Source organism: Danio rerio, chromosome 6 (assembly GCF_052040795.2).
Source record: "Danio rerio strain M-AB ecotype USA chromosome 6, GRCz13ab, whole genome shotgun sequence".
Taxonomy (NCBI): Eukaryota; Metazoa; Chordata; class Actinopteri; order Cypriniformes; family Danionidae; genus Danio; species Danio rerio.
In genome coordinates this window covers 44279197-44304705 of record NC_141026.1, presented here as the reverse complement: position 1 = coordinate 44304705, position 25509 = coordinate 44279197, and the positions used below count along the sequence as shown (strand labels likewise).

Below are 25509 nucleotides of genomic sequence, written 5' to 3'. Positions count from 1 at the left end.
AGATATTGGTGGCGGGTCAACCACCAAATGATTTCACATGGTCTTCTCTCGCAAGTTTTAAAACATTAATAAGACAAGTTGGGATGTGACTGGCTCAAAGGATGAGAGGTCAACACACAATCTATGTTGGTTTTGAGAGCACATCCTCACGAGAACGTGACACGCTTTCCACTCGTGTCATGTTGAAACTTGTCCATCGACCTGAAACGGGACATTGATCTGATGATGTGTGATTCTGACAAGCCAACCTTAATACATCGACCAATTAAACAAAATCGACCCAATCTGACGTCGTTCTGCACATTTACATATTCAGTGTCTCACGGATCAGTTAGAGCAGAGCAGACTGAGAGAAGTTGTTGTCTTGATGGTTTGCGGTCAGTGTTGTCAGATAGAAACGCAGTTGACGATGTTTCTCTGCCAGTGGTCGGGGAATTAGATGTGCATCTAGCACATATGAACACTTTTGTGTTGTTTTGCTGTTGCAGAAATCCAGTCGATATTTAGAGCTCACCGTTTCAGGGTTAGACATCAAATCAGTGTCATCTCATCAGAGCATCACGCACACGCGCTCCGAGTCATCAATAGGTTATAGCCTAAAACTTATGCATTATAATGACTGTCTTGTCTTTCTTTAATACTCTGTAATGGTTATTAAAAGTTTTGCGTGTATTGTGCATAGCAATTCAAGGTAATTCGTTCTAAAAGGGGGAAAAATCTCAAGGAATCCAATGACGCGCGCGATGCCTTTTCAGTACCACGGACAGCTCCACGCGCGCACAGCGTCTCTGAGGCGCGCGCTCAATGCAAACTTCACCCGCTGAATGAAACCTGGATTCCACTGCTGGAATTCAGCCATATGTTTTTTTTTTAATGCAACATTAGAGTAACACCAAACTGTCTGGAAGGATACGAAGAAAAATACAGAGTCTTAACCGGATGTCTTGGAAAAGATCCGCCAGGAAGCTGTCGATGAGAGGTGAACTGGACAGGTCAGGTAAGATCGTTATCATCTGAATCTAATCATCTGTTGATGTACATTTATCATGTGGGATTTCTGCATATTGGTTTGTAAGAGAAATGAAGATGGAAACTTAGCGTTGCTAACAGTTGGTTAAAACATAAAACGCGTTGTATTTTGACACCTGATCAAATCAAGAAATAAAGATAATGAGATTTTAGAGAATGGTTCTGTTAAAAATTCAAACACATTGCATTGTATTACATTTGTACACGATATTCGGAATGAGACATGTTCAAAAAGGCAACATAAACAAGCGTCATATCAGATAAACAAGCGCACAGGTAACATCTCTTCACAGACCGCTTTGAATAGCAAAACACTCCCGCTCCGGGGTGTGTCTGAACGCATCTTGGAGAATCTATAGAGAGCATGGAGCCAGTATTTCAACTTTATTTGTGTAAAATGCGTGACTTTTGGTCTTTTCCAGAAGTGAGAAAGCGTTTATATATATATTTAGCCAGCTTCAGATTAACACATCCTCACACGTTTGTTGATGGTTTACGTGACATCTTTTTAACCCGAGTTTAGAGGTGCATCGTTTTAAGTCATTTAATCTCTCCTCGACTTTTCACACCGCCTTAAAACTTCGTGAATCTTATTAACTCTCAAAATATTTATAGCATGCACTTTTTTATAGCCTACAATGCTTTGCTTCGATTTTAATGTGATTTACGAAATTAAAATTTGACATTAGTTTATAAGATGTTTAAATTTACTCCATTCCATTTTAGTAATATTTTCCAAAACCATAAAATCATGTCAGTTATGGCTACTGTATATTTATTTGTGCAGTGTTTTACATTACAGTGTATACATTACATTTCATATAGGCTTTTGTTTTTACACTGACTTTGTGAGGTTATTTTCATCCAAGATGAGAACCGTCACATGGAAAAGTGAATTTTTATCTATTGTTTTTGTGGGTTTATGTGTCCTTTGTGTTTTTTATAGCCCTTCATTGTTTGAAATCACAGTTGCCTAATAATAGCAGTTCATGCCTTAATTGGTCATAGAAACAATGTGAAATGATAAAATCAACTTTGCTGATTTAACCATGTTGTCTCTTAAAAAATAAAATTTAATCTCCCCTAATTATGAGTTTAAAAAGAATGACACTAAATGCAATCAAGATGGAAATTAATAAATACACGTCCACTATTTGTGTTTCTTTCGGTGAGCAGGGCAGCTGTGGTTTAAAAATAACAAACCAAACCGAGGCGAACAACCGTCGGCTGGTTAGTTTAAATAATTCAAGCTCGCGCCGGACATGTGTTATCTTCTTCCTCAGAAAACGTGCACGAGACTCAGGAATCGCGTCACACGCGCATATCTCTGCGTAACAAGGTTAAACGAGCATAAATTTCATCGCTTTTTTTAAACTAATAACCTGAACGTTTTTAATGTTTGCGTTATTCGCAATATTATACTGTTCTCGAACTAAATTTGCCCACGCGACCAATGATATCCGATTCTCGAAAAATGAGTGATTCTTTTGAGTCGGTTCTATTTAGTGAATCAAACACAGTTTTGAATCAGTCTAAGGTTTGCATGTACAGTGCTCATCATAAGTACACCCCTCACAAATATATTTTAATAATAGTCAGTACTGAAGCCAAATCTAGAGATTATCTAACAAAATAACTTCCATGCATAATTTTCCAAAAACTATTTCTCAGATTTACATGTTATAGAAAAATATTAAATACAGTTTTATCAAAAGAAGCAAAAAAATAAAATAAAAACGAATAAAAACAATAAATGAAATTTTAGTTGAAATTGTGTTGGTCGTAATTTTCTGCAATACTTGTTTGAATTTAATTGTATTAATTGTGTTTAATTGTACCAAAATACATTGCCTATATTCAATGAGATATGGATAAAAATATTCATTTTTAAAATGGGGTGTAGTTATGCTGAGCACTGTATTAGTAAGTTCTCTTATTTTAGTGTTAGGCCTACTTTATATATAAATATAATATAAATATATTTAAATATCTGTGTTTGATAGGATACAAAAAATGATGATATTATTCACATTATGCTTGAAACATATTTTTGTAGATTGAGAAGTCCGTTATATTACATTTAGAGGTGAGCAGGGTAATTAACACACATTGTTTCAACATTTCCACACATGGTGTAAGTAACAAAACCTAATTTACTTATTGCCATATCAACCCTATTTAAGGGAAAAATGTGCCAAAATGCAAAAAATCTTTTGAAGATACAGTTGAACATTTAACCATCACAAATGTACATATAGCAAAGTAGCCAAAATGTTTCATCTCAGTTTTTAGTATTTATTTAAATTAAGACAATTCTGCTATCTTAATCTCCAATCTGTTATTTAGCAGAGAGTTTTAAAAACACTGAGAACCTGAGTGTTTTTAAAGTTTGTGTTAACTGTTCTCAAACTAATTTTACCCACGCGGCTTATGCTTTCCAATTCTCCAAAAATGAGTTTTTACTTTGAGTCTGTTCAATTATTAAGCGCAGTTTTAATCAGGTTTGCATGTATTTGATATAATACGTTCTGTTATTTTAATGATACTATATTTAAATATCTGTGTACGATGTTTGATAGCATACAAAAATTATTATATGATTAACAATATGCTTGATTAGTATGTTTGAGGTGTGAAAAGTCATTTATATTACATTTAGAGGTGAGCAGGGTAACACAAACATTTCCACACATGGTGTAAGTAACAAAACTCAATCCATTTACTTATTGCTTAATCGACAATATTTAAGGAAAAGCGTGATAAAATTCAAAAAATCTTTTGAAGATACAATTGAACATTTATTTAACCATCACAAATGTACACTTCTGGCTGAAGTAAATGTTTCATCTCAGTTTTTAGTGTTTATTTTAATCAAGACAAATCTGCTATTTTGATCTCCAATCTGGTATTTAGCAGATTAGAAAGTTCTTTAATGCTTTGCTAACTAGCAGAAGACACTCGACGGTTTTATATTACCATGTTCTTCCGTATTTCTGTATTTTTATGTCTGTTTTGTCAAATCTAAAATGAGCAAAAAAGAAATGGGGCAAAGCATGGGCTAAAGAGTGATAAATAAAAGCCATTCCTTCAGGTTTCAGTGATCCAGCAAAGTGGAGATGCGTTTGTGAGCACAGCAAAGATGCTTTATCAGCGCCATTGCATGTAAACGCACCTTCTTATCTGTGAGTAACACAACCACATTCAGAATTGATCAACAATAAAACAGGGAATTGCTAACACAGAATTCACCTATAATGGCTTTTTAGTCCGGACAGCAAGCATTTTGGAGAACAATTTACGGTAGCGGGATAGGTCACAGATGCTGACAAGTGTATTTGTCAGGAAATAGATTAACCTCTCGTGAGATTAATCTGCAGTGGAGTGATTGATAGGTTCCAGTGACAAAGACAGTGAACGTAATGGAGGTGTAAAGTGGGGTGTCACAGCTGCTCAGTGGGATGATTGTCACCTCACAGCTAAAGCAGGAGATCTCTGGTTTGAGCCTTGTCTGTGCTGGGTGGCCTTGCAGCGGAGAGTTTACGTGCTTTCAGCCTTATTGCAATCTTAAATGACTTATGTAAAGAATTGTTGAGGGCTAAACTGCCAAACTCATTCATTCATTTTCTTTCTGCTTAGTCCCTTATTTATCAGGGGCCACCCCAGCGGAATAAACTGCCAACTATTCCGCCATATGTTTTAAGCAGCAGATACTCTTCCAGCTGCAACTCAGTACTGGAAAACACCCATACATTCTAACTGCATCAATTTCCAATAATAATTTTTAAGCCACAGTATAAGCAGCGATGGCAGTTGAAAGATCTACAGGTGATCTACTGTCAATGCATAAATGAAAGAACACTGATGAACTCAGTTCAGTCAAGACCAATGCAATCTACCAGAATCACTGCAAATCTGTAACACATGTGCTGAGATGGTTATTGATGTTTGGATTGATCTCTGTTTGTCACACTAGACTATGAGAACCTGAAATTTTACTAAATGCTGCAGTTGTTGTAATTTAATGTCACACATTGTGGTTCCTTTAGAATCATAACTCAATGTATAATATATTCAACATGTGAAAATATGCATTACATGCACTTTATTGTAGCACTGCAAAGCCCTAGATTTAAAGTTAGGGTTCGTGTGAAAAATAATGATGATTTTCTGTTGGTTGAATGTTATTTGATGTAGCAATCTGCTTTTGGTGGAGACTTACGAAACCTTATGGTTTCACATTTGATTCGTTTTGGAACATGTCAAATTTTGTTCCTTTGCTCAGTTTGTTTTGTGAGCATGGCAATTGCTCTTAAATCCACACTGTTGTCTGAAATTGCCTAAATGGGGGTGTTTGGCCCCCCTTGAAAGCAATTTCTGGAGTGGTTAATTTGTGGTGAGAAAGCAAACCGACCTAATGAACCAGGCTTTATCCCGATGTATGATGAGTTATTATATTCACTGTGAGAAAAATAGCAGCGTTTGTTTTTCAGCATCTTAGAATAATTTGTGGGGCAAAGATGGTATGAAATGACGAACTGATATTTGGTCGGAAGAATATACAGTATTTAAAATGCTGTTCAAAACTTATAAAAAATACCATTAAATTTAACAAAATGATACAAATTTTGTGGACCCATCTTCTGATGGCTACTTCCAGCAGGATAACGTGCCATCATGAAGCATGAATCATCTCAGATTGGTTTCTTGAACATAACAATAAGTTCACTGTACTCAAATGGCCTCCACAGTCACCAGATCCCAACCCAATAGAACACATTTGTTGGAATGAGAGATTCGCATCATGAATGTGCAGCTGACAAATGCCACAACTCTATGATGCTATCATGTCATTATGGTCAAAAATCTCTGAGGAATATTTCCAGTACCTTGTTGAATCTATGCCACGGAGGATTATGGCAGTTCTGAAGGCAAAAGTTGGTCCAACCTGGTACTAGTAAGGTGTACCTAATAAAGTGGCCAGTGAGTGTTTATAAGACATCTACAAAAAAAAAGAAAGTCTGACTGATGTAAATTCTGGAATATAAACTGTTCTTTTATGACTATAATGAAATGAAAGATTACAGAAACATTCTAAAGATCTAGTGGTGATGAAAAATGACTGTGTTGTCACCTTGTGTTGACCAAATGGACAACAGTGGTCTGGACAAGAATGTACTTTCCTCACCTGCCTATATTGTCATTTCACAAAGGGAAATAAGAAATAGTGTGCCACACATACAAACCGTAAACAAACCAGCAGGATTTGTTTATACAAATATATCGGAGACTATATAGCTTGGAAATATATAAGAAATGTGACACAATGACAGCTGCTTTCTTTGTGTTCCCGCTTGACTTGCATCGTTAGCTTAGTTTTGTCACTTCAGTTTTTGTTCCTTGATTTATTCATCCGTCTTTAGAGTGAGGCAAATAAACTGAGGTCCTTACTTTCTGTTGTCATTAAAAATCCCATGGCACTTCTTGTAAAGAGTAGGGGTATAACCCTGGTGTCTTGGCCAATTTCCCTCCGTCAGCTCTGAACCATCATGGCCAAGCGCATAGCTAGTGTGTGGTGAGCGCACTGGGACCGTTGTCCTGTGGCTGCCATCGCATCATCCAAGTGTCTAAGTTGGACAGCCAATCGGATTGCTCTCCTTCACTGATGGCCGACACTGATTCTACATGCTGAATCAGGTGATCTCTCTCTAATGTGAGCCAGGCGGGAATTAACATGTGAAACAAAACAAACAAGCCTGCCTGACAGATGCTGCCCAATGGCAGACTTACGGTTTAGTGTGTCCCTGCCTTTAAAATACTGCCTACTTAAAGCAATCCAAATCAACATGAAATCACCACATTGTAACAAGGATTCAAAATAAAGTGAAATAAAACAAATGATCTGGTGTTAGCATCAAAAATGTTACTTGGAGACATCTTACCAGACTTTAAAACAAAATAAGATTTGTTCAAAATGATCATTATTTTTTACACTAAAGAGTGTAAAGGCAACACAGACCCCATTATGTTATTGCAAATTTGGAAAACAATCAAATTCATATGTTACTTTCAGTTCCTCACCTTCACATGACTGTTAAAGAGCCAATATTACGTTTTTTTTTGAAAATGAGCTTCAATGCAGTGTGTAACAGCACTGAGTAAAAGAAAGCATTCAACTGAGGTTTAAATCTAAAAGTGCACCATGTTAACATTTTAATTAACATTAATTCTTTAACGAAATAGTGGACTATAGTGGACAACTGGGTTGGGATCTTTTACTTGAACGGGTTGACATTGATATTGGACATCACTAATATGTAATACTGGATGCAGTAAAACGTGAACGCGCCTTTCCCTTTAGACACCTAGCACGGGACTGATCATGACACGAATATGAAGATCTTTGACAGATGGAGATTCAGCTGCAGGGAATAAAGGGTTAAAGTTCATTTTCACAACAACACCACAGTATAGCCAACTTAATGCTATGTTTGTTACTGTCATTTTTTTTTTTTTTGATTGACTGCACAATAACCTATGCTGCAATGTGGGATTCAGCGGCCGTTTGCTATTAAAGAAAGGAGCAGCAGAGACTTTTATGTATTGGACTTTGTCAGACTTTGACCGGGAATTTGTCAGTAACTGTTACAGTTCATATGGACTAATTTCTTCTTCCTCTGCATCATAACATGTAAGTGCAATTATTAATTGTACAAAATTGTTACCTCATTTTGTGTAGTTTGCAAAATAAGTGTTTAATTGTAACTTGTAATCGCTCTACATGGCTTGTAATCACTTATCTATTATGGATCAGTGCTTGTACTGTCTCTCAGGTTAAACTTTCATGGGGCTGTTTACATATTGCATCCTAAACCATGTTGAAAATGCAACACATGCTTCTTTCTTAACCAATTTAAATGCATTTCTAAACTCGCGATCCTCTGCTGTTTGTCTTTGCTATGGCCACCATCAGCTGTTCCTAACATGTGTGGCATGGTCAATTTTCAAAATAGTTTAATTTTGCCAATGTGTAGATTAATACTGAATGTGTGTCGTTGTTATTACTTGGGGTTAGCGTTAATAGTAGAGTAATATGCTCAACACAGGCTCATTCTGAAAAAGTAGTCCTGCGGACATTTTTGAAGACCGCGGATTATGTATCCGGAGGTACGTATGACTGCATTTCATTTTTTAAACGAACTGCATTACTTTACGGCATTCCTGCATTGGGCTCTCACATACTCTGTGGTAGTGTCATGTTCACCAGCGAACAACCACCAGATGTCGCTGGTAAACACTCACTCATAAAACTACATATCTGCCTTCTTCTGGACTACATATGCATACATGCACTTTTCCTAGACACTCACGCCTGCTCACTCATCCAGCTTGATTACATTTGCACACCTGAGGACTTTCAGAGACTGATTAACACACACTATTTAAGCCACACATTCACCCCTTCAGTTTGCCGAGTCTTGTTCACTGTATAGTAGCATTACAACGCGTTTTCCTTGTCTTGTTTTCCTGTTTTGAACCTAGCCTTGTTTATTTAGTTATCCTTGTCTGCCGCCTGCCTTTCGACCTTTTGATTGTTAAACTGACTACGATTCTGGATTGTCCTCACATACCTGTTTGCTCCCGTATGGACCACTGCTTGCCTGACTGTGAATAAACCTGCATATTGGATCCTACCTTCTGTTGTGGTGTTACTCCCCGGCGTTACAGAAGACTCGGCCACACTATGGATCCAGCGGGTATCAAGATTATGTGTCTTCGTCAGGAAGCCCGAACAATTGAAAAGTATGTAGAGGATTTTATCTCTTTGGCTCATTTAACATCTATGGATGATTTATGCCTTATGATATTTTTTCGTGGTGGTCTAGCTGAGCCCCTTTATTCATGTATGCCACTACATGAGCCCCACTGGACAATAAGGCATTACGTAGACTTGGCATTGCAAATAAGTGGGTCCCCCTTCACCGTAGGCGAGGTGGAGGACACTCCTAAATATTTTTTGGGGGGGGGCATAGGACAGCAAAACCCGATGGCAACGGGGCTTGCTGCTCATTCCACCACCACACACCCAGCTCAGAAAATGGCCGCATCTAGTCCTCCAGCTTACAAGATGGCTGCTCCAGCTCACAAGATGGCCGCCTCTAGTCCTCCAGCTTACAAGATGGCCACCTCCAGTCCTCCAGCTTGCAAGATGGCTGCTCCAGCTCACAAGATGGCCGACTCCAGTCCTCCAGCTCACAAGATGGCCGACTCCAGTCCTCCAGCACACAAGATGGCCGACTCCAGTCCTCCAGCTCACAAGATGGCCGACTCCAGTCCTACAGCTCACAAGATGACTGCCTCCAGCCCTCCAACTCACAATGTGGTAAGCGCCAATCTGCCACCAGCTCACAAGATGGCTTCTTGTTCCGAGTCCGTTCCTGTCCTTGTTCCTGTTCTAGTTCCTGAAATGCCATCAACTGAGCCCCCAGAATGGCCACCACCACCTGAGTTGCCAGAGCTGATGCCACCACCAGAGCTGTTACTGCCAGAGCTGCCACCGCCACCTCCAGAGCTGCCACCGCCACCTCCAGAGCTGCCACCGCCACCTCCAGAGCTGCCACTGCCACCTCCAGAGCTGCCAGACCCTCCAGAGCTGCCAGACCCTCCAGAGCTGCCAGACCCTCCAGAGCTGCCAGAGCTGCCAGACCCTCCAGAACTTCCTGAATGGCCGCCGCCGCCTGAGCTTCCTGAATGGCCGCCGCCGCCTGAGCTTCCTGAATGGCCGCCGCCGCCTGAGCTTCCTGAATGGCCGCCGCCTGAGCTTCCTGAATGGCCGCCGCCGCCTGAGCTTCCTGAATGGCCGCCGCCTGAGCTTCCTGAATGGCCGCCGCCTGAGCTTCCTGAATGGCCGCCGCCGCCTGAGCTTCCTGAATGGCCGCCGCCTCCTGAGCTTCCTGAATGGCCGCCGCCTCCTGAGCTTCCTGAATGGCCGCCGCCTCCTGAGCTTCCTGAATGGCCGCCGCCTCCTGAGCTTCCTGAATGGCCGCCGCCTCCTGAGCTTCCTGAATGGCCGCCGCCTCCTGAGCTTCCTGAATGGCCGCCGCCTCCTGAGCTTCCTGAATGGCCGCCGCCTCCTGAGCTTCCTGAATGGCCGCCGCCGCCTGAACTCCCTGAATGGCCGCCGCCTGCTGAACTACCTGAATGGCCACCGCCTCCTAAGCTTCCTCAATGGTCGCAGCCTCATGATCCAGGGCCACTGCAGTTCCACGCTCCAGGCCCTCCGCAGCTCCATGCTCCAGGCCCTCCGCAGCTCCACGCTCCAGGCCCTCCGCAGCTCCACGCTCCAGGCCCTCCGCAGCTCCACGCTCCAGGCCTTCCGCAGCTCCACGCTCCAGGCCCTCCGCAGCTCCACGCTCCAGGCCCTCCGCAGCTCCACGCTCCAGGCCCTCCGCAGCTCCACGCTCCAGGCCCTCCGCAGCTCCACGCTCCAGGCCCTCCGCAGCTCCACGCTCCAGGCCCTCCGCAGCTCCACGCTCCAGGCCCTCCGCAGCTCCACGCTCCAGGCCCTCCGCAGCTGCACGCTCCAGGCCCTCCGCTGCTCCACGCTCCAGGCCCTCCGCAGCTCCATGCTCCAGTCCTGCCCCCGCTGCATGGTCCTGGCCCTCCATCCCTCCCCCAGTTCCGCCTCCGCTCCACCTCCCGCCTGAACAGTATTAGGAGTGTCTGGAAGCCACTCCTTAGAGGGGGGGCTCTGTCATGTTCACCAGCGAACAACCACCAGATGTCGCTGGTAAACACTCACTCATAAAACTACATATCTGCCTTCTTCTGGACTACATATGCATACATGCACTTCTCCTAGACACTCACGCCTGCTCACTCATCCAGCTTGATTACATTTGCACACCTGAGGACTTTCAGAGACTGATTAACACACACTATTTAAGCCACACATTCACCCCTTCAGTTTGCCGAGTCTTGTTCACTGTATAGTAGCATTACAACGCGTTTTCCTTGTCTTGTTTTCCTGTTTTGAACCTAGCCTTGTTTATTTAGTTATCCTTGTCTGCCGCCTGCCTTTCGACCTTTTGATTGTTAAACTGACTACGATTCTGGATTGTCCTCACATACCTGTTTGCTCCCGTATGGACCACTGCTTGCCTGACTGTGAATAAACCTCCATATTGGATCCTACCTTCTGTTGTGGTGTTACTCCCCGGCGTTACAGGTAGGCGTTTCTCTCTGTCTCGCGCTGAACCCAGTCGACCAATCACAACAGACTGGGTCATCGGACTGCAAATTAGCCTCTTGCAAAGGAGGGGTTTGAGAACAAATGAATTGCTGAACAGTTGTTGGGGATTGTTGGGATAATTAGGTAAACATAAATGCATATTATATAACAATGGAAAGTGTTTTTGACCTTGCAAGACTACCAGCCTGTTGTTGGAAACCCCAAAACCAAATATGACATTTTAAAATGCTAAATTTCTGCCGTCATCCCAATGCTTTTACAGCAGTTTACGTATAACTTTTGATTTAGTGGCTTATATTAATTAGTTTGATCTCATTTGTGCGATTTGCTCATCTGCAATGAGGGCTGTGATTATGCATCGGGTGTTGTGACACACCTCTTTTTAAAAATCATAAGTTTTTATAGAAATGAAATCGGAAATCATATAAATAAGCCACTTTTCGGACAAAATGTAAAATGGTTATGTATGAGATCGGGCTGTTTTTCCACTTATTGCAGCAACTATCACACCCGTCACGAGCGTAAAATGGCTAAAAACATGTTTTTGGCTATTAAACAATACTAAAATGGAGTTTAAGCGGTTAGTAAATCTGATCCTTACTGTTTGAAATTTTCTGAGAACGGTCCCTTTAAAGTAAAGCTACAGATTTTACTTTTTACGTTGGCTCTCTTGGTTGTGATTTCACAAGAGAACAATAAGAATGAGTGAGTGTTTTCATTAAACAGATATCGATCTCGTCACATTTTCATCCCAGACTATTGCAGATCACTTTATTAATCTATCACACGATTAACAGATCAAATGATTGTTGGATGAAACGAGGCGGCTTAATTCACTCTTATCGCTTGACGGCATAATAAAGTTTTCATTGCTACACTTTATGGACAAAATAATAACACAACACATTAATAGTGCATTCTTATGCCGTTTAATTGACCACAAATAGCCAAGATCATTGATTCAGGGTTGCATCAATGTTGATCTTTTTTTTATACTCTATATGTAACGCTATTTGCACCATGCAGCAGCTTATTAACGGCACCAATTAGTGAACATCAACTAAAAAGATCTATGCTAATAAAGTCTTTATTTTCACTATGGCTGTTGGAGGATCCTCTGCAATCCGTCAGGCGCATTTGATAGCAGATGGTGTGTGTTTCTTGTCAAGCATCTGGTAAAATACTTACAGAGAAACTGTGTGACCATGCAGATCCCAGGAGAGACTCATGCACAGAGACAGGAGGATTTGTGTGTCTTTCGTGCATCTGTGCGATCGTGTGTATTTGTGTGTACTTCTGAGAGTAACGGGAGGACGAATTAAAACGAATGCAAATACGCCAAACTAAAGGTGGCCTTGTTGCAGTGTTTAATATTGGGTGTAGGGAGAAAGAACCACGTGTGAGTTCATTCACAGTCCTGATAGTACTGTGTGTGTCAGATAAATGCATAATGTGATGAATTAGGGTTGCGTTAAAGTGTTTAAAGGCAAAAGGGAAACCCTGTATGCAGCAGCTCTCAGCTCTCCAGTGACCGGGACATGAATAATGCACAGGTTTAGAGAGGGATTGGAGAGACCAAAAGAATGCAGAGGAGAAGCTTTCCTTATGTCCTTCTGTTTGTATAAGACACCACAGACAGTAATTAGAGAAAGTGAGAGACTGTTAAGGGAGCATGTGTTAAAAAAAGCGATGTACACTGTAAAAAATTTTAAGCCAGTTCAACAAAAAAAATCTTAGTACTAATTTCCTTCTGTTTTTTCTTGTTTACTCAATTTTTTAAAACATCAGCTACACTGACTGAAAATAATTTGTCAGTGAAACAAAAAATGTCTAGTTGAGTCAACTTAACATTAGTAGTTTTTTGGAAACCTGGACCTGCAGCACAACAAATATTTTTAAGTTGTGCAAACTGAACATTTCTTGTCTGCAGGATTGAAATGACATAAGTTGAGTGAACAAGAAAATACAAAAGGAAATTAGTACTAAGAAATTATATGTTACCAGAGCAAAAGTTGTGTTAACTGAACATTTCTTGTCTGGATGGCCTGAAATGACAGAAGTTGAGTAAACAAGAAAATACAAAAGGAAATTAGTACTAAGAAATTATATGTTTTCAGAGCAAACACACATGGCTCAGTTTTTTAAGTTGTGCTAACTAACCATTTCTTGTCTGAATGGCCTGAAATGACAGAAGTTGAGTAAACAAGAAAATACAAAAGGAAATTAGTACTAAGAAATTATATGTTTTCAGAGCAAACGCACATGGCAAAAACAAAACAGATACAAATTTTACCAAAACATTTATTTTTTTGCAGTACTTCACTAAAGTACAAAAATGAGGTAGTGTAACTACAGCAAACATTTTAACATTGCCACCACAACAATGCCTAAGTGCCATGTAATACAGTAAGAACATACTGTAAGGTGAAAGTCCCTTGCTCACATAAACTGAGCTAGTTTACCCATTAACATTTTTTTGAGGTATTAAGGAAACAAACAAACAAAAAAAAAGACTGCTTGTCCTAATTTCCAAACGCACAAGTCTACAGCATGCAGTCACATCTGGTTAAACAACAATGTAATGCAAAAGGTACACAAGAAAAGCACCATTCTTCAAGCATCTTACAACTCTTACAAAGTAAAAAGCTTGTTCTTCAGGGACTGCACTCTGTTTGTGGACTTTTCTCCCAGTCCTACAAAGATATTCTGCACTGCCTCAAATGTGTATTTTAGCCCCTTTGGGTACTCAATATTCAGTGCGTAAAGAAGTCCAAAGAGTACCATAAAAGCAGTAGAAAAGTCCGGTAGATCATCCATGACCACAGTCTCCTCCAGAATGATGCCAAAGTTTATACATCTCTTTGTTGCCTGAGACAGGTCATCTTCCATCACTTCAAGGATGGCCAAATTCACTCCTCTAGTGTAGGTCTCCTCCAAATCAGTGTCCTAAAAATAATATAAATGTAATACATTAATAAATAAATAATAGTATAGAACTAATATTGAAATAATTTTAAAAAGGCCCAAAAGAGATACTGGCAAATAACTTTTGTTTCCTCACTTTAAAAACTTATTGCATGTCAGCACTTTTATTTAATAAAACAACAATTTCCATAAAATAAATTTAAATTTAAAATTAGAAATTTAGCGAGATTTTAAAGCTAAACACCTACCAGACAAGTCTTGGTTATTTTGTCATACTCCCTTAGGTACAAGGGAAGTCCCTGTAGGGCAGTAGTTGCTCTGTGAAGTATGATGTCTGTTGTCTGTAGAAAGAATATAAATAATTAACCATGGATAAAATCAATTTTTTTTCTTAAACAATGTTTAAGAAATTTAAAAATACAAAAACAGTTATTTTACCTAATAATGATTTCAGAAGTAATAACAACATTAGGATAGAGTTGCTTAAAATTACAAAGTAATAACATTAGGATGGTGTTGTTTTAAAGATTTACTGATAGCAATTTTCTTGACCGATTTCAATTTCTGATTTTTAGGTAAAATGTGAGCTGCCAAATAGGGCTGATTGATTTTGTGAAAAATCATAATCACAATTATTTTGGTCATAATTGTAATCACAATTATTCAAATTGATTATCAGTTGAAGTCAAAATGATTAGCGCTCCTGAGAGTTTTTTTTTTAAATAAATATTTCCCAAATGATGTTTAACAGAGCAAGGAATTTTAACAGTATTTCCTCTAATATTTTCTCTTCGGGAGAAAGGCTTATTTGTTTTATTTTGGCTAGAATAAAAGCAGGTTTAAATATTTTGAATGAGTTATTAAAACTATTATGTTCAGAAATCTTCTTTCCATTAAACAGAAATTGGGGGAAAAGGGTTGCTAATAATCAGGAGAGCTATAATAGTTCTGACTTCAACTGCATATATATTTTCCTCCTTGCAAAGGAAAGAGAAATTACTACAATAGAATAAAAATATGAAACAAACTGTGCCTTAAGCATCTTTACTTTAAGAAAAACACTTTAGCTAGTCCAGAGCAGTGAGGGATTTTCTCGTTTTGTTTGATTAATGATAAAAACAGGCAGCAGTAGGAATTGCGTGCTGTCACTTTAAGAATTTCTCTTTCACATGTCTTTTGATTCTCAGCTCGTTTGTTTATTACTCAAATGGGGGTAATATGAATAATTACTAAACACCGCGTTTTGACACCTATTTGACCATTAAAGCGCTCACGTTAAGATGAGATGTGTGTGCTCTGCTCAGTGTGCGAATGAGACCAAATGCATGCTGCACACACACACATACACAGAAGCATGCGGTCTTTTGTGCTTTTAAGAGCAACACGTGTACAACTGGAAAGGGGCGGTATATGATGCAATAATCATTTATCTCGATTAATGGTTTTTCATAAATGTTAGAAGCCAAAATCGAAATCGGATTTTCAATTAATTACACAGCCCTACTGCCAATACAGATTTTTTGCAGATTTTCTTTCTACAAACAAAAATATAACTTTATTTCATTTTTTACCATTTAACTGATTTGTCAAAATCTTAATGTCAGTAAATAGGTTACCGGACAAAATGAACATCGCTAAGATCATCGCTTCACCACTCTTCACCAAGTGCTCACACTGATACACGTACACAGGCATTTAAAAGCTCATATCTGCTTACGGACAAATCCTGATAGACACGGGTTTCAAACAGTTAAGTGTCCATGTGAAAGCACTTAGTGTAGAGCGGTGAAGCAATGATCACTGGAGCCAATCATGGTCAGATCTGTGTTTAAGAACCTGCATAACAGTGCTTAAATGTTAACATGAATGTCTTTAATATTACCGTACCAAAACAATTTTAACAACTCATCATCAGTAATTTACTAAATGAAACAGAAATTAACAAATTTCCCAGACATATAACAAGTAAAAGAAGAGCTGTGTCACAAATTTGTTACATAAATTGTAAATGTTTACAGGTAAAAACACCAAAAGGTTTACAAGAAATCATACCTGATTATCAAAATGGTCCAGTATCATTTTCATGTCGTCTGCAAGGTCTTTGCACTTTTTTCGATACAGTTTGATCAGGGCATTGCTGTGTTTGTGGAGATTCGCCATGAATGATTTTTTTAGGTCAACACAAGTGATCCTTTGGAACTCGGCACAAACCTGGGGAAGTTAACAAAAAAAAAGGTCTAGGAACAATAATTTAAAAAGAAAATAGTGACAAATTTGACAAAATGACAATTACCTGCTCTTGCAAAAAGAGGCCAGGCCATCTGTTTTTGATCACATGTACCAAGGGCTGCTCAGTGATAATTTCTTTTCTTCTGAGCGGGAAAGTAGTTTCCATCTTGGTTTTCAGAATTGTCATATCCATGTTCTTTCTCTTGACTTCTAGCTCAAGCTGTTCTCTTTCTTGCTCCAATGTAGTATCATCCAAACCAACTGGATTGTCTGGAAGAAAGTTGATTTCTGATCTTCTTGGTTTCTTTGGTGGAACTCTTGATCCATCACTTCTTATATTATCCAGCTCAAAACATCCAGAACTGCGTAATTTTTGTCTGTAATTTCCCATTTTAAATCTTAAACTCATCTTCCAGCCCTTGCATCCGGTGTCACAGCCAAGTTCCCTTAAACATGGATGTGTGGAAACTAATGCAACTGCCACTTGCTCCAGTTCTGGATCAGTGGGGTAAGCTTTAAAAGAGTACATTGTTTCCGCCAACTTTTCCAGTATTTCAGTCTTCACATCTCGAGTAACATCCATGGTAGTCTTCTGTTTTTCATAGACTTCATTTGCTTTCCTCAGCCTGAACTCAACATCATAAGAAAATTTTGGTATCACAAAAACTTGTGGCCAGCGTTCTTCTCTGACTGTGGAAGATGATGAACTGGAGAGATTGGACGAAATACTTGCAGTGTCGAGTGTAAAATCAGAGTTAGATGCAGGGCTCTCATTTCTTTGTTCTTCTGGTTCAGTTTCTGATTCTGTTAACACTTCCCAGAAAATTTTTAGCGTGGCCTTATCAGGTGGAAGTTCTTCTATGCTACTCAAATTGCAAAGCTGACCACCAAAATCAGGGTCCTCATACTGGATCACAAAGTTTGTAGCAATTTTCAGTTTGTTGCAAAGTATCTCTTTTAGCTCATCAACTGATTTTGGCACATCGTTAAGTGACAGCTTTTGTATGCAATCTGGAGCTACAATCACTCGCAGCAACATCGTTTTTCTGAAATAAAAAAAAACCATTTGAGTTCAAAAATAATTATGTTAACTTGTGTGCTCGTGTTAATGCCTCTATCAGTTTTAGAGGACAAATTCACTTTAATGTAACAAAAAACGTTTCGGTGTCACCATGAGGTTTCTTCCAATACTGTAGGCTACAAGTGGGTAGAAGTCATTTAAACACTTCAGCTCAGTAACAATCAGATCTTCGTATGGTAGAGATTCAACCTTAAAGGCCCTAAGATGTTCTACATACCAAGAAGAATATCTCTCCAGCACAAATGAGACCTCACTGTCCACTAACAAAATGCACCAGATCTTTGCAAACTCTGGCAAGCCGCCACAGATTCCAACTGACACCATCATATCTTTGGAGTATGAGGTCCCATGCATCACAGCATTTGACACAAGAGATAAAGTTTTAAGGTTGCAAAACTTTTTCTCTACAGCTGTTTTCACCCGTCTTTCTAGAGAGGACATCTTCAAAACTTTTAATTTTTCAACATGAATGGACTGTGTGAAAAAGTTGGGAGACTGCAGGGCATGTGCAACCATCAGTTGGTGCTGGGTAGACAATGTCTGTAATATGTTTTTATAATTGTGTGTGTTATGGACAACTCGTTTAAAGAAACTATGCTTAGCCTCAAACCGCATTGTCCACAACTCCACACAAGGACCAAAGTAGCGTATGAGGCCTGGGTAATGTTCCAGGAAATGGTGTTTTGGTTTTAATTTTTCATTTGGAAACACTTCTTGAAAAAGGCTGCGATGGTCAGATATTTTAGTCTCCAGGTAGGAAAGACTGTCCTCTGAAAATTTGGATGAAACAACAAGCTCAACTATATCTTTTAGTTCCATCAAAAGTTGCCATGCTTTATTAGTTTCTGAAACAATGTGACCAATCATGAGTGGTAGGAGCCTAATCAGGGTCCAATTTTCATGCCCATTTCCACCAATTGATTTTTTGGAGGAAAATGATTTGGGTATTTTTTGAGGGCGGTTCACTTTGTCAGAAAAGCAGTAAGGGAAAGATTGAATTGTACCATTCAACTGGTCAAGAGTGAAGTACTTTTCAGCTATTAGCTTCTGGAGACATAAAGACAACTCAAATGGCACAATTCCTTCAAACAAATCATGCAACAGATCGGGCGGAAATCCAGTTACTGGATGAAACCATTTGAGATGAGACTGCAGGACACATTCACCTTTTACCCCCTGCACATTTGACAAAGCTGGGTTTGCTTTCAATTCCTCAACAAATTGATTGTGCTGTTCAATATTTCTTAGGGGAAAATGTCCCTTGCTCACACTAGATGTCTGTATGTCCTGAAAAGAAGCAAGACAAAACCTACAGAACTTGCCAACATGAAAACATTCCTGGAATCCCGCCAGGCCATGTGCCCCTAGATTGTCTGCAGACACAGTCACAACAGTCCCTTTAAAATTTTCCCCAAACTGATCTAAATACAAACCTTCCTTCTCAAGAGTCTGTATATCCTTCACTAATGGCTCAAAAAACATGTCATAGCCATATTCTCTTACATCACAACTCTTACCCAACAGGGCTAGTTGAATCGAGTGCAGATTTGTTCTGAATTGGGAGGGCCAGTTCAGAATCACCCAGTAGACTGCTGTAATCTTGTGTTTTTTACGTGAAGTTCCCAATGGATTGGCAACTTCAAAGTCATCAATATACAGGCCAAGTGATATAGAGAAATTCTCAGCACAGAGCAAAGGATGCTCTTTAAAGTGCTGGCCATCAAAACAAGATGCATAAAAGCCATCTGTGGAAGTAGTAGAAAAAGTCTTCTGACTTATCTCACTAGTGCTTAGAAACTTTTTCAAGACCTCAAGAATCGGAACATACACAAAGGTTTTGTTTTTTGGTCTACTGAACACAAACTCAACTGGTTGAACAACATCAAAATGTTGTTTGAAATAAATGTTCCGTTTATAATCAGTAGACAAGGTTCCCTTTTCAGTGGTAGCATAAAGAGGATTTGTCCTGTGCACAGCCTCAGTGATTTCTGTGATCAATGACTGCTCAACATTACAGTTATGGTTGCATAAAATATCTCGAATTACCTTTTCTATGGATGGTTTAGAAAGAATTTGTATTTCATTGAGACAATGGAAAATCTGCTTTGTAGCATTTCTAGATACACCCAATTCTGTCTGCATACAAAGAAACAGAGACGCCAATTTCTTCTCAAGAATTTGGTCAACATCAACTTCATCGGCTTCTGATTCTATTTCTTTATCTGATGTATCTTCAAAGCAATCTGAAGTTAAATCTGGTGAGTTATCGGAATCTCTGCAACTGACAGTTACAACTGATGACTTATAATCACTTGCAGTCTGTGTTTTGTGATGTTTGGACTTGTGGCTATGAAATGTAACATAGACATTGGTCTGAAAATTACAGTGCAGAAACGGGCATTGTACAGTCTCATTTCTTTTCAGGTGTGTACCCAAATGGCGCATAAAAACTGTTTCAGAACAAACATTGTGATAATCACACAAGTAACAGTTAAATGTGGCTTGCTCTGTCCTTTTATCAGAATTTCTGTGGACTCTATATAGATGACTTTTTAGTGCTCCTGGTGTTTTGAAAGTGCAGACACACTCAGGGAACAGACATACCAATGGTACACGTCGGCTTGGGTACCAGTGCTTGAGCCTGTAGTGTCTTAACAGCAAATTTTGACTGGCAGATGCGTATTTACAGTACCTGCATTGCATCAATGTAGATCTGTAAAAAAAACACACAAACATTAATAGTCAGATTAATCACATAAAAAAAAAGGAAATAAACAATTATATTGTTATTGTTGTATGACATTAAAGCACATCTATGAAACTACCTTACACTATTAATTATAATAACCTCAGAATATCCCATAAACTATTCACAACACCCTGCTGAAAAACAGCATACTGGTAAGGTATGTTTTGATGCTGGTATGCTGGTCTTAATGCTGATTTCAGTGCTGGCCTCAATGCTGGTTTTGCTGGTCTCAGTGCTGCTCCTGACCAGCATTAAGACCAGCAAGACCAACATTGAGACCAGCAAAACCAGCATTGAGACCAGAAAAACTAGCATTGAAATTAGCAAAACCAGCATTGAAACAAGCAAGACCAGCATACCAGCATCAAAATATACTTCATTAGCATATGCAGTTTTTTTCACCAAGGCAATCAATCTGAATTACTAGTTGCCTTGAGATATAAATCTTAGTATTTGTTGTAATTCATTTCAAAATCTATACTTGCATAATTACATGTTTTGTGCTGGAACCTTGGCTGGTCATAGATAAATGTTATTAAAACTGCCAGTAAATAATCTTACTTTCAATAAGTGTTCCACTGTATACACCTTCGGTTCAAAATGAATGATTTATTACTATTATTTTGGTTTTGATTTGATTTAGTTTGCTTGATAATAAGCAGTTGGAATATACGAGCTGTCACTTTAAGAGCCACACGGATATGATTTCCGGTGTAGTGCCGAAATCTGTGACCCGTCGAAAACTGTGACCAGGGGGCGCTGTTCAGTAAAAATTTCACTCGGGAACATGCTTGTCGCTCATGTATGCGACTGGAAACACGCAGACACTGAAATCAAGTGATCAGCATCGAGCGGTGCTGTAAAGGATTTTTTAAATGCTCGGATTCAGAATACAGGTTCATGGAAGAACTTCAATGTAGTCCTGATATTTTGACCATCCAAATTCTTGTAAAGAAGAAATAAAAAATGTATTCTGTCGCTGATGTTGTCTCCTGATAAACTCGTATTTGTAGGTTTCGTTATGATATAGTTTATTCATTCCAAAGTACTGACACATAACTGTGGATTAGTAACATTCCATCTAAATATTCTACTGTATATGCCAGATTAACGTTTAATAAATGTTTAATAAAGTCAGATAATCTTCTTTCTATTATAACATTTTGACCAGATATTAGACTAATATATATTTTATAAACTGTGTCTGGAATCTGAAATTAAGCTATTGAAATGCCATCCCTCTTTTATTTGTGTGATTAATAAAATAAATATTTGTATGTTAAGTATACAAATTAAACATCTCAATAAATTAGAATGTCATGAGTCATTTTAATAAGCATTATTATCATTCATATGAAAATAAGAAGGGCCTATGGCTATTAATTTCAGCATTTGTAAATAAATATCTGGTCAACATAAGATATGACAAAGTTATTTTATTAAACATAATCACACAAATAAAAGAGATATGGCATTTCTACAGCTGAATTTCCAACACAGTTTATACAATATATATTAGTCTAAAATCTTGTCAAAATGTTATACAAATAAAAAGAAGATTGCCTGACTCTATTAAATGTAAACATTGTAATCTGGCATATATTTAGATGACTCTGAATGTTACCTCAGATTTTGTGAAGCCGATCTACAGTTATGTGTCAGTACTTTGGAATGCATAAACAATATCATAATGAAACCTACAAATACGAGTCTATCAGGAGACAACATCAGCGACAGAAAACCTTTTTTTATTTCTTCTTTACAAGAATTTGGATGGTCAAAATATCAGGACTACGTTCAAGTTCTTCCATAAGCCTTTATTCTGAATCCCAGCATTTAAAACATCCTTTACAGCAGTGGTCCCCAACCACCGAACAATTGGTACCGGGCCACATAAGAAATCATAAATTATTTCTGTATAAAATATTCCCCCCGCGACTTGGTTTCTTCCACTCACCCCCGCCATCTCACGTGAAATGGACTATGCCAAAATCCACCACGGAGCGGGAAGATAGTTTAAAGTTATAAAACGGGTATTATGGAGTCCAAATCAGCAGAACATTTAAGGATTGTGCATATATGTGTGCGTGCATCGCTAAGTAGATACCCGAAATCATTGCAATATGTATCTATATGGAGTTTCACAAAATCATACTTAATAGGGCTGTGACATGCCAATGATTACATTTAATTCGGCTATACGGTTGTTTTATTGTTAATATGTTCGTCAGTTGAGATGTTTGGCACAGATGTTATGTATTTGATGCATATAAATCTTAATTGAAACATAATCATACCGCGATAGTGCAACTAGCGCATGCGCACTGAGTTGTTCATGATTAACCTGGATGCACAAACGCAGCAGCTGTGTTCACGTGAAGACAACCCCCCCTCCCCCCGGCCCACACCGGTCCGTTGTAAAATTGACAACCATTGACCGGTCCGCGGTGATAAAAAAGGTTGGGGAACACTGCTTCACAGCACCGCTCGATGCTGATCGCTTGATTTCAGTGTCTGCGGGTTCACGGTCGCGTGCATGAGCGACAAGCATGTTCCCGAGTGAAATTTTTACTGAACAGCGCCCTCTGGTCCCAGTTTTCGACGGGTCACAGATTTCAGCACAATGGCAAAACTCATATTCATCCAGACATCCACTATTAAACGTTAATTTATCACATAACAAGAGAGAGCTTATGTAAATAATCACTAAGCGCCGCATCTGCACACATTTTAGCGCGTATATTAACATTAAGGTGGAACTTGAACTAAAAGATGACTTTACATGTCTGTGTTCTGTTCCGTCTCGAGGCTCTCCATCGTGTTTTTAAAAACATAAATGAATCTAATGCACTTTGTTAACGTTACAATTATAAAAAGTTTGCATATCAAAATTAGTCACAGATATAAATCCATACGGTTAATTGTTTAACCTTGACAGATCAGGGTTAAGTTCACAGTTGAATTTAAACGTCCATGGACGTTAATAACTTACAAAGTTAGCAAAGTTTTTTTTAACAAATTTAGATGAAGTGTTTTAAACAAAGAACAACAATCTTTGCACACTTACTTTTAAGAATGCTCTTCCACGGCTTGTTTGAGTCTCTTCCTCCACCGAAGTTCAATGCTTCCTGAAGTTTCTCCCGCACTTCTCCTGCACTGAGACGTTGACGTTACGTAAGCGCAGCCATCGCGTAACGAGGGCGTGGTTTAGCTCAGGAGAGAATATGCTATCGTTCTTCGGGAAACAATTTTTTTTGTGTGCGTAGTAATATATATATATATATATATATATATATATATATATATATATATATATATATATATATATATATATATATATATATATATTGGAATATCAAAGTATGCATATCTTTTTGTACAAGGTACTCCGTAAACACGAGATGAAAATAATAAAAATATTAATAGCATTTTCACTCAGCATTTACTTTTTAATACAAACCAGGGGCGGAATGACCATCTGGCAATTCTGGCAAATGCCAGAAGTGCCGGACCATTTTTAAAATGTGAGCCGGTCAGTTTTTTTTTATTTATTTATTTTTATATGTATTGTTTTTACATGCAGGCAGCTTTTATGTCTTGTAAGATGTGAATATTATGAGGATGATGATGCCGATGATGATGATAATAGTAATAATAATAATAAATGTTAAGCATTGACCCAATCGGCAACAACTGCATGGTTTTGAAATGGGCCAACCCAATCAGAGGTAAACCGGACATAATCAAAAACCTGGCAAGAATGTTAAATAAAGCTATAAACAAGCTAATTGTCAAAGATGGACCATAAAAAATTAAAGGCAGTGCCAAAAAGCTCAGAGAAAACAAAAAAAGTCTCTAAAATCAAAATGCCAAATGCATAAAATTAAATGAAATAGTCTTGAAAGGGGGCAGCGCATGGCGCAAGAAGATCGCTATTTCGAGCCTCGACTGGGTCAGTTGGTGTTTCTTTGTGGAGTTTGCATGTTCGCGTAGGTTTCCTCCTGGTTTCCCTCACAAGTCCAAACACATGTGCTATAGGTGAATTGGGTAGGCTTAATTGTCCCTAGTGCATGTTTGTGAATGTGTGTGCATAGAGGTTTCCAAGTGATGGGTTGCAGCTTGGAGGGCATCCGCTGCGTAAAACATATGCTGGATAAGTTGGCGGTTCATTCCGCTGTGATGACCCCAGATTAATAAGGGAACAAAGTCGAAAAAAAATGAATGAATGAAATGATTGCATATATAAATTTGTTATAAATGGGTTGTTTTTGTTACAGTCACATACATTAAATGTTTAGATATCTATTACGGTACTGCTTATATTATTTCACCATCTGTACAAAGTTGTGAATGTGCACGTCCGTGCATGGGAGTGTGTCAGTGTGGTAAGAGCTGGTGTGGCTACAGTGACAGGGCTGATTTTTAGTCCCAGTCCGCCCCTGATACAAACTATGAAAGGTTCTATGCTGCCATTGATTATTCTTTTTAAAACATTTAACATGTTTGAAACCTTTTCAATCAATAAAAGGTTATGCTACTTGTATGTTCATTGCATTTAAAAAGTCAGAGATTGACTTAACACAAAAAAACAAGTTGGCAGAAGCTTTTTTGGATGAACTAGCAAAGCGTTGCTCACAAAACTTATCTTTTTAACTTAATGAATAAAATCTTTGTTTAAGTTGATTGAATGTGTTAAATGTAGTTGTACATAATTTTTTACAGATTTTTGCTGAACCAACAAAAAAAAACAAGCAATTTCAACATTTGTCAAGTTGGATTTTTTACAGTGTATTTTAGTGAGAATTCCATTTTGCAGCTAAGCAGTTGTTTATCTTTTTCCGCATTGCATTCATTTATTTATTTATCTTGATTGATTTAGTTATTTTTGGAGTGTGTGGAATTTGATTTCCATCATTTTAATGTTTGAACATTTATTTACATTTGGGTTACCTTGTCTCTTAGCGTGTTCTGAAATTAAACAATCTAAAAATCTATCTTCTAAAGCTGCATAAGAGAACAGTTAAAATATATTGTATCATTGATATATTGTCAGATATCTTAAATTAGATCTATAAATTGTTGCTTTAACCCTCGTTTAGTCCTTTGTTACTGGTTTTTATTGTTTTGGTGCTTGAAAGTTTGAAAGTTTAGATGCATTATATAATACTACCTGGTTTGACATTAACTTTTTTGATCACCTGCCACTGTGGCTAGTAGTTTTCCAACGTATTAGCCACTTGCTATCTT

The 25509-nt window shown here is 38.5% G+C and overlaps 2 protein-coding genes across 5 annotated transcripts in view; one reads left to right on the top strand and one right to left on the bottom strand.

Moving 5' to 3' along the window:
• The first annotated feature begins 338 nt into the window (after positions 1–338).
• grm2a (glutamate receptor, metabotropic 2a) overlaps positions 339–25509 on the top strand; it is a 102425-nt gene continuing 77254 nt past the window's right edge. Inside the window, exon 1 of one of the 2 annotated variants that reach the window (XM_087255098.1) lies at positions 339–992. The gene's annotated coding sequence lies outside the window, so the exon portion shown is untranslated. Of the gene's footprint in view, positions 998–25509 lie in introns of both variants that reach the window. The other variant, XM_087255097.1, reaches the window with a different exon arrangement.
• On the bottom strand, positions 13566–23411 carry LOC147843600 (sterile alpha motif domain-containing protein 3-like). 3 transcript variants are annotated; one of them, XM_087258309.1, is made up of 6 exons: positions 23330–23411; positions 20206–20226; positions 16497–17478; positions 16256–16414; positions 14452–14544; positions 13566–14224 (listed from the first exon to the last, which is right to left on the bottom strand). In XM_087258309.1, exons 2-6 carry the CDS (start codon positions 20214–20216, stop codon positions 13910–13912), a joined length of 1560 nt encoding a protein of 519 aa, XP_087114435.1. In that variant the 5' UTR covers positions 20217–20226; positions 23330–23411; the 3' UTR covers positions 13566–13909. The 3 variants fall into 3 exon arrangements, with proteins under 3 accessions (XP_087114435.1, XP_087114436.1, XP_087114437.1); XM_087258310.1 differs by having other exon boundaries at positions 20118–20226; positions 23330–23392; XM_087258311.1 differs by lacking the exons at positions 20206–20226; positions 23330–23411 and having other exon boundaries at positions 16497–19889.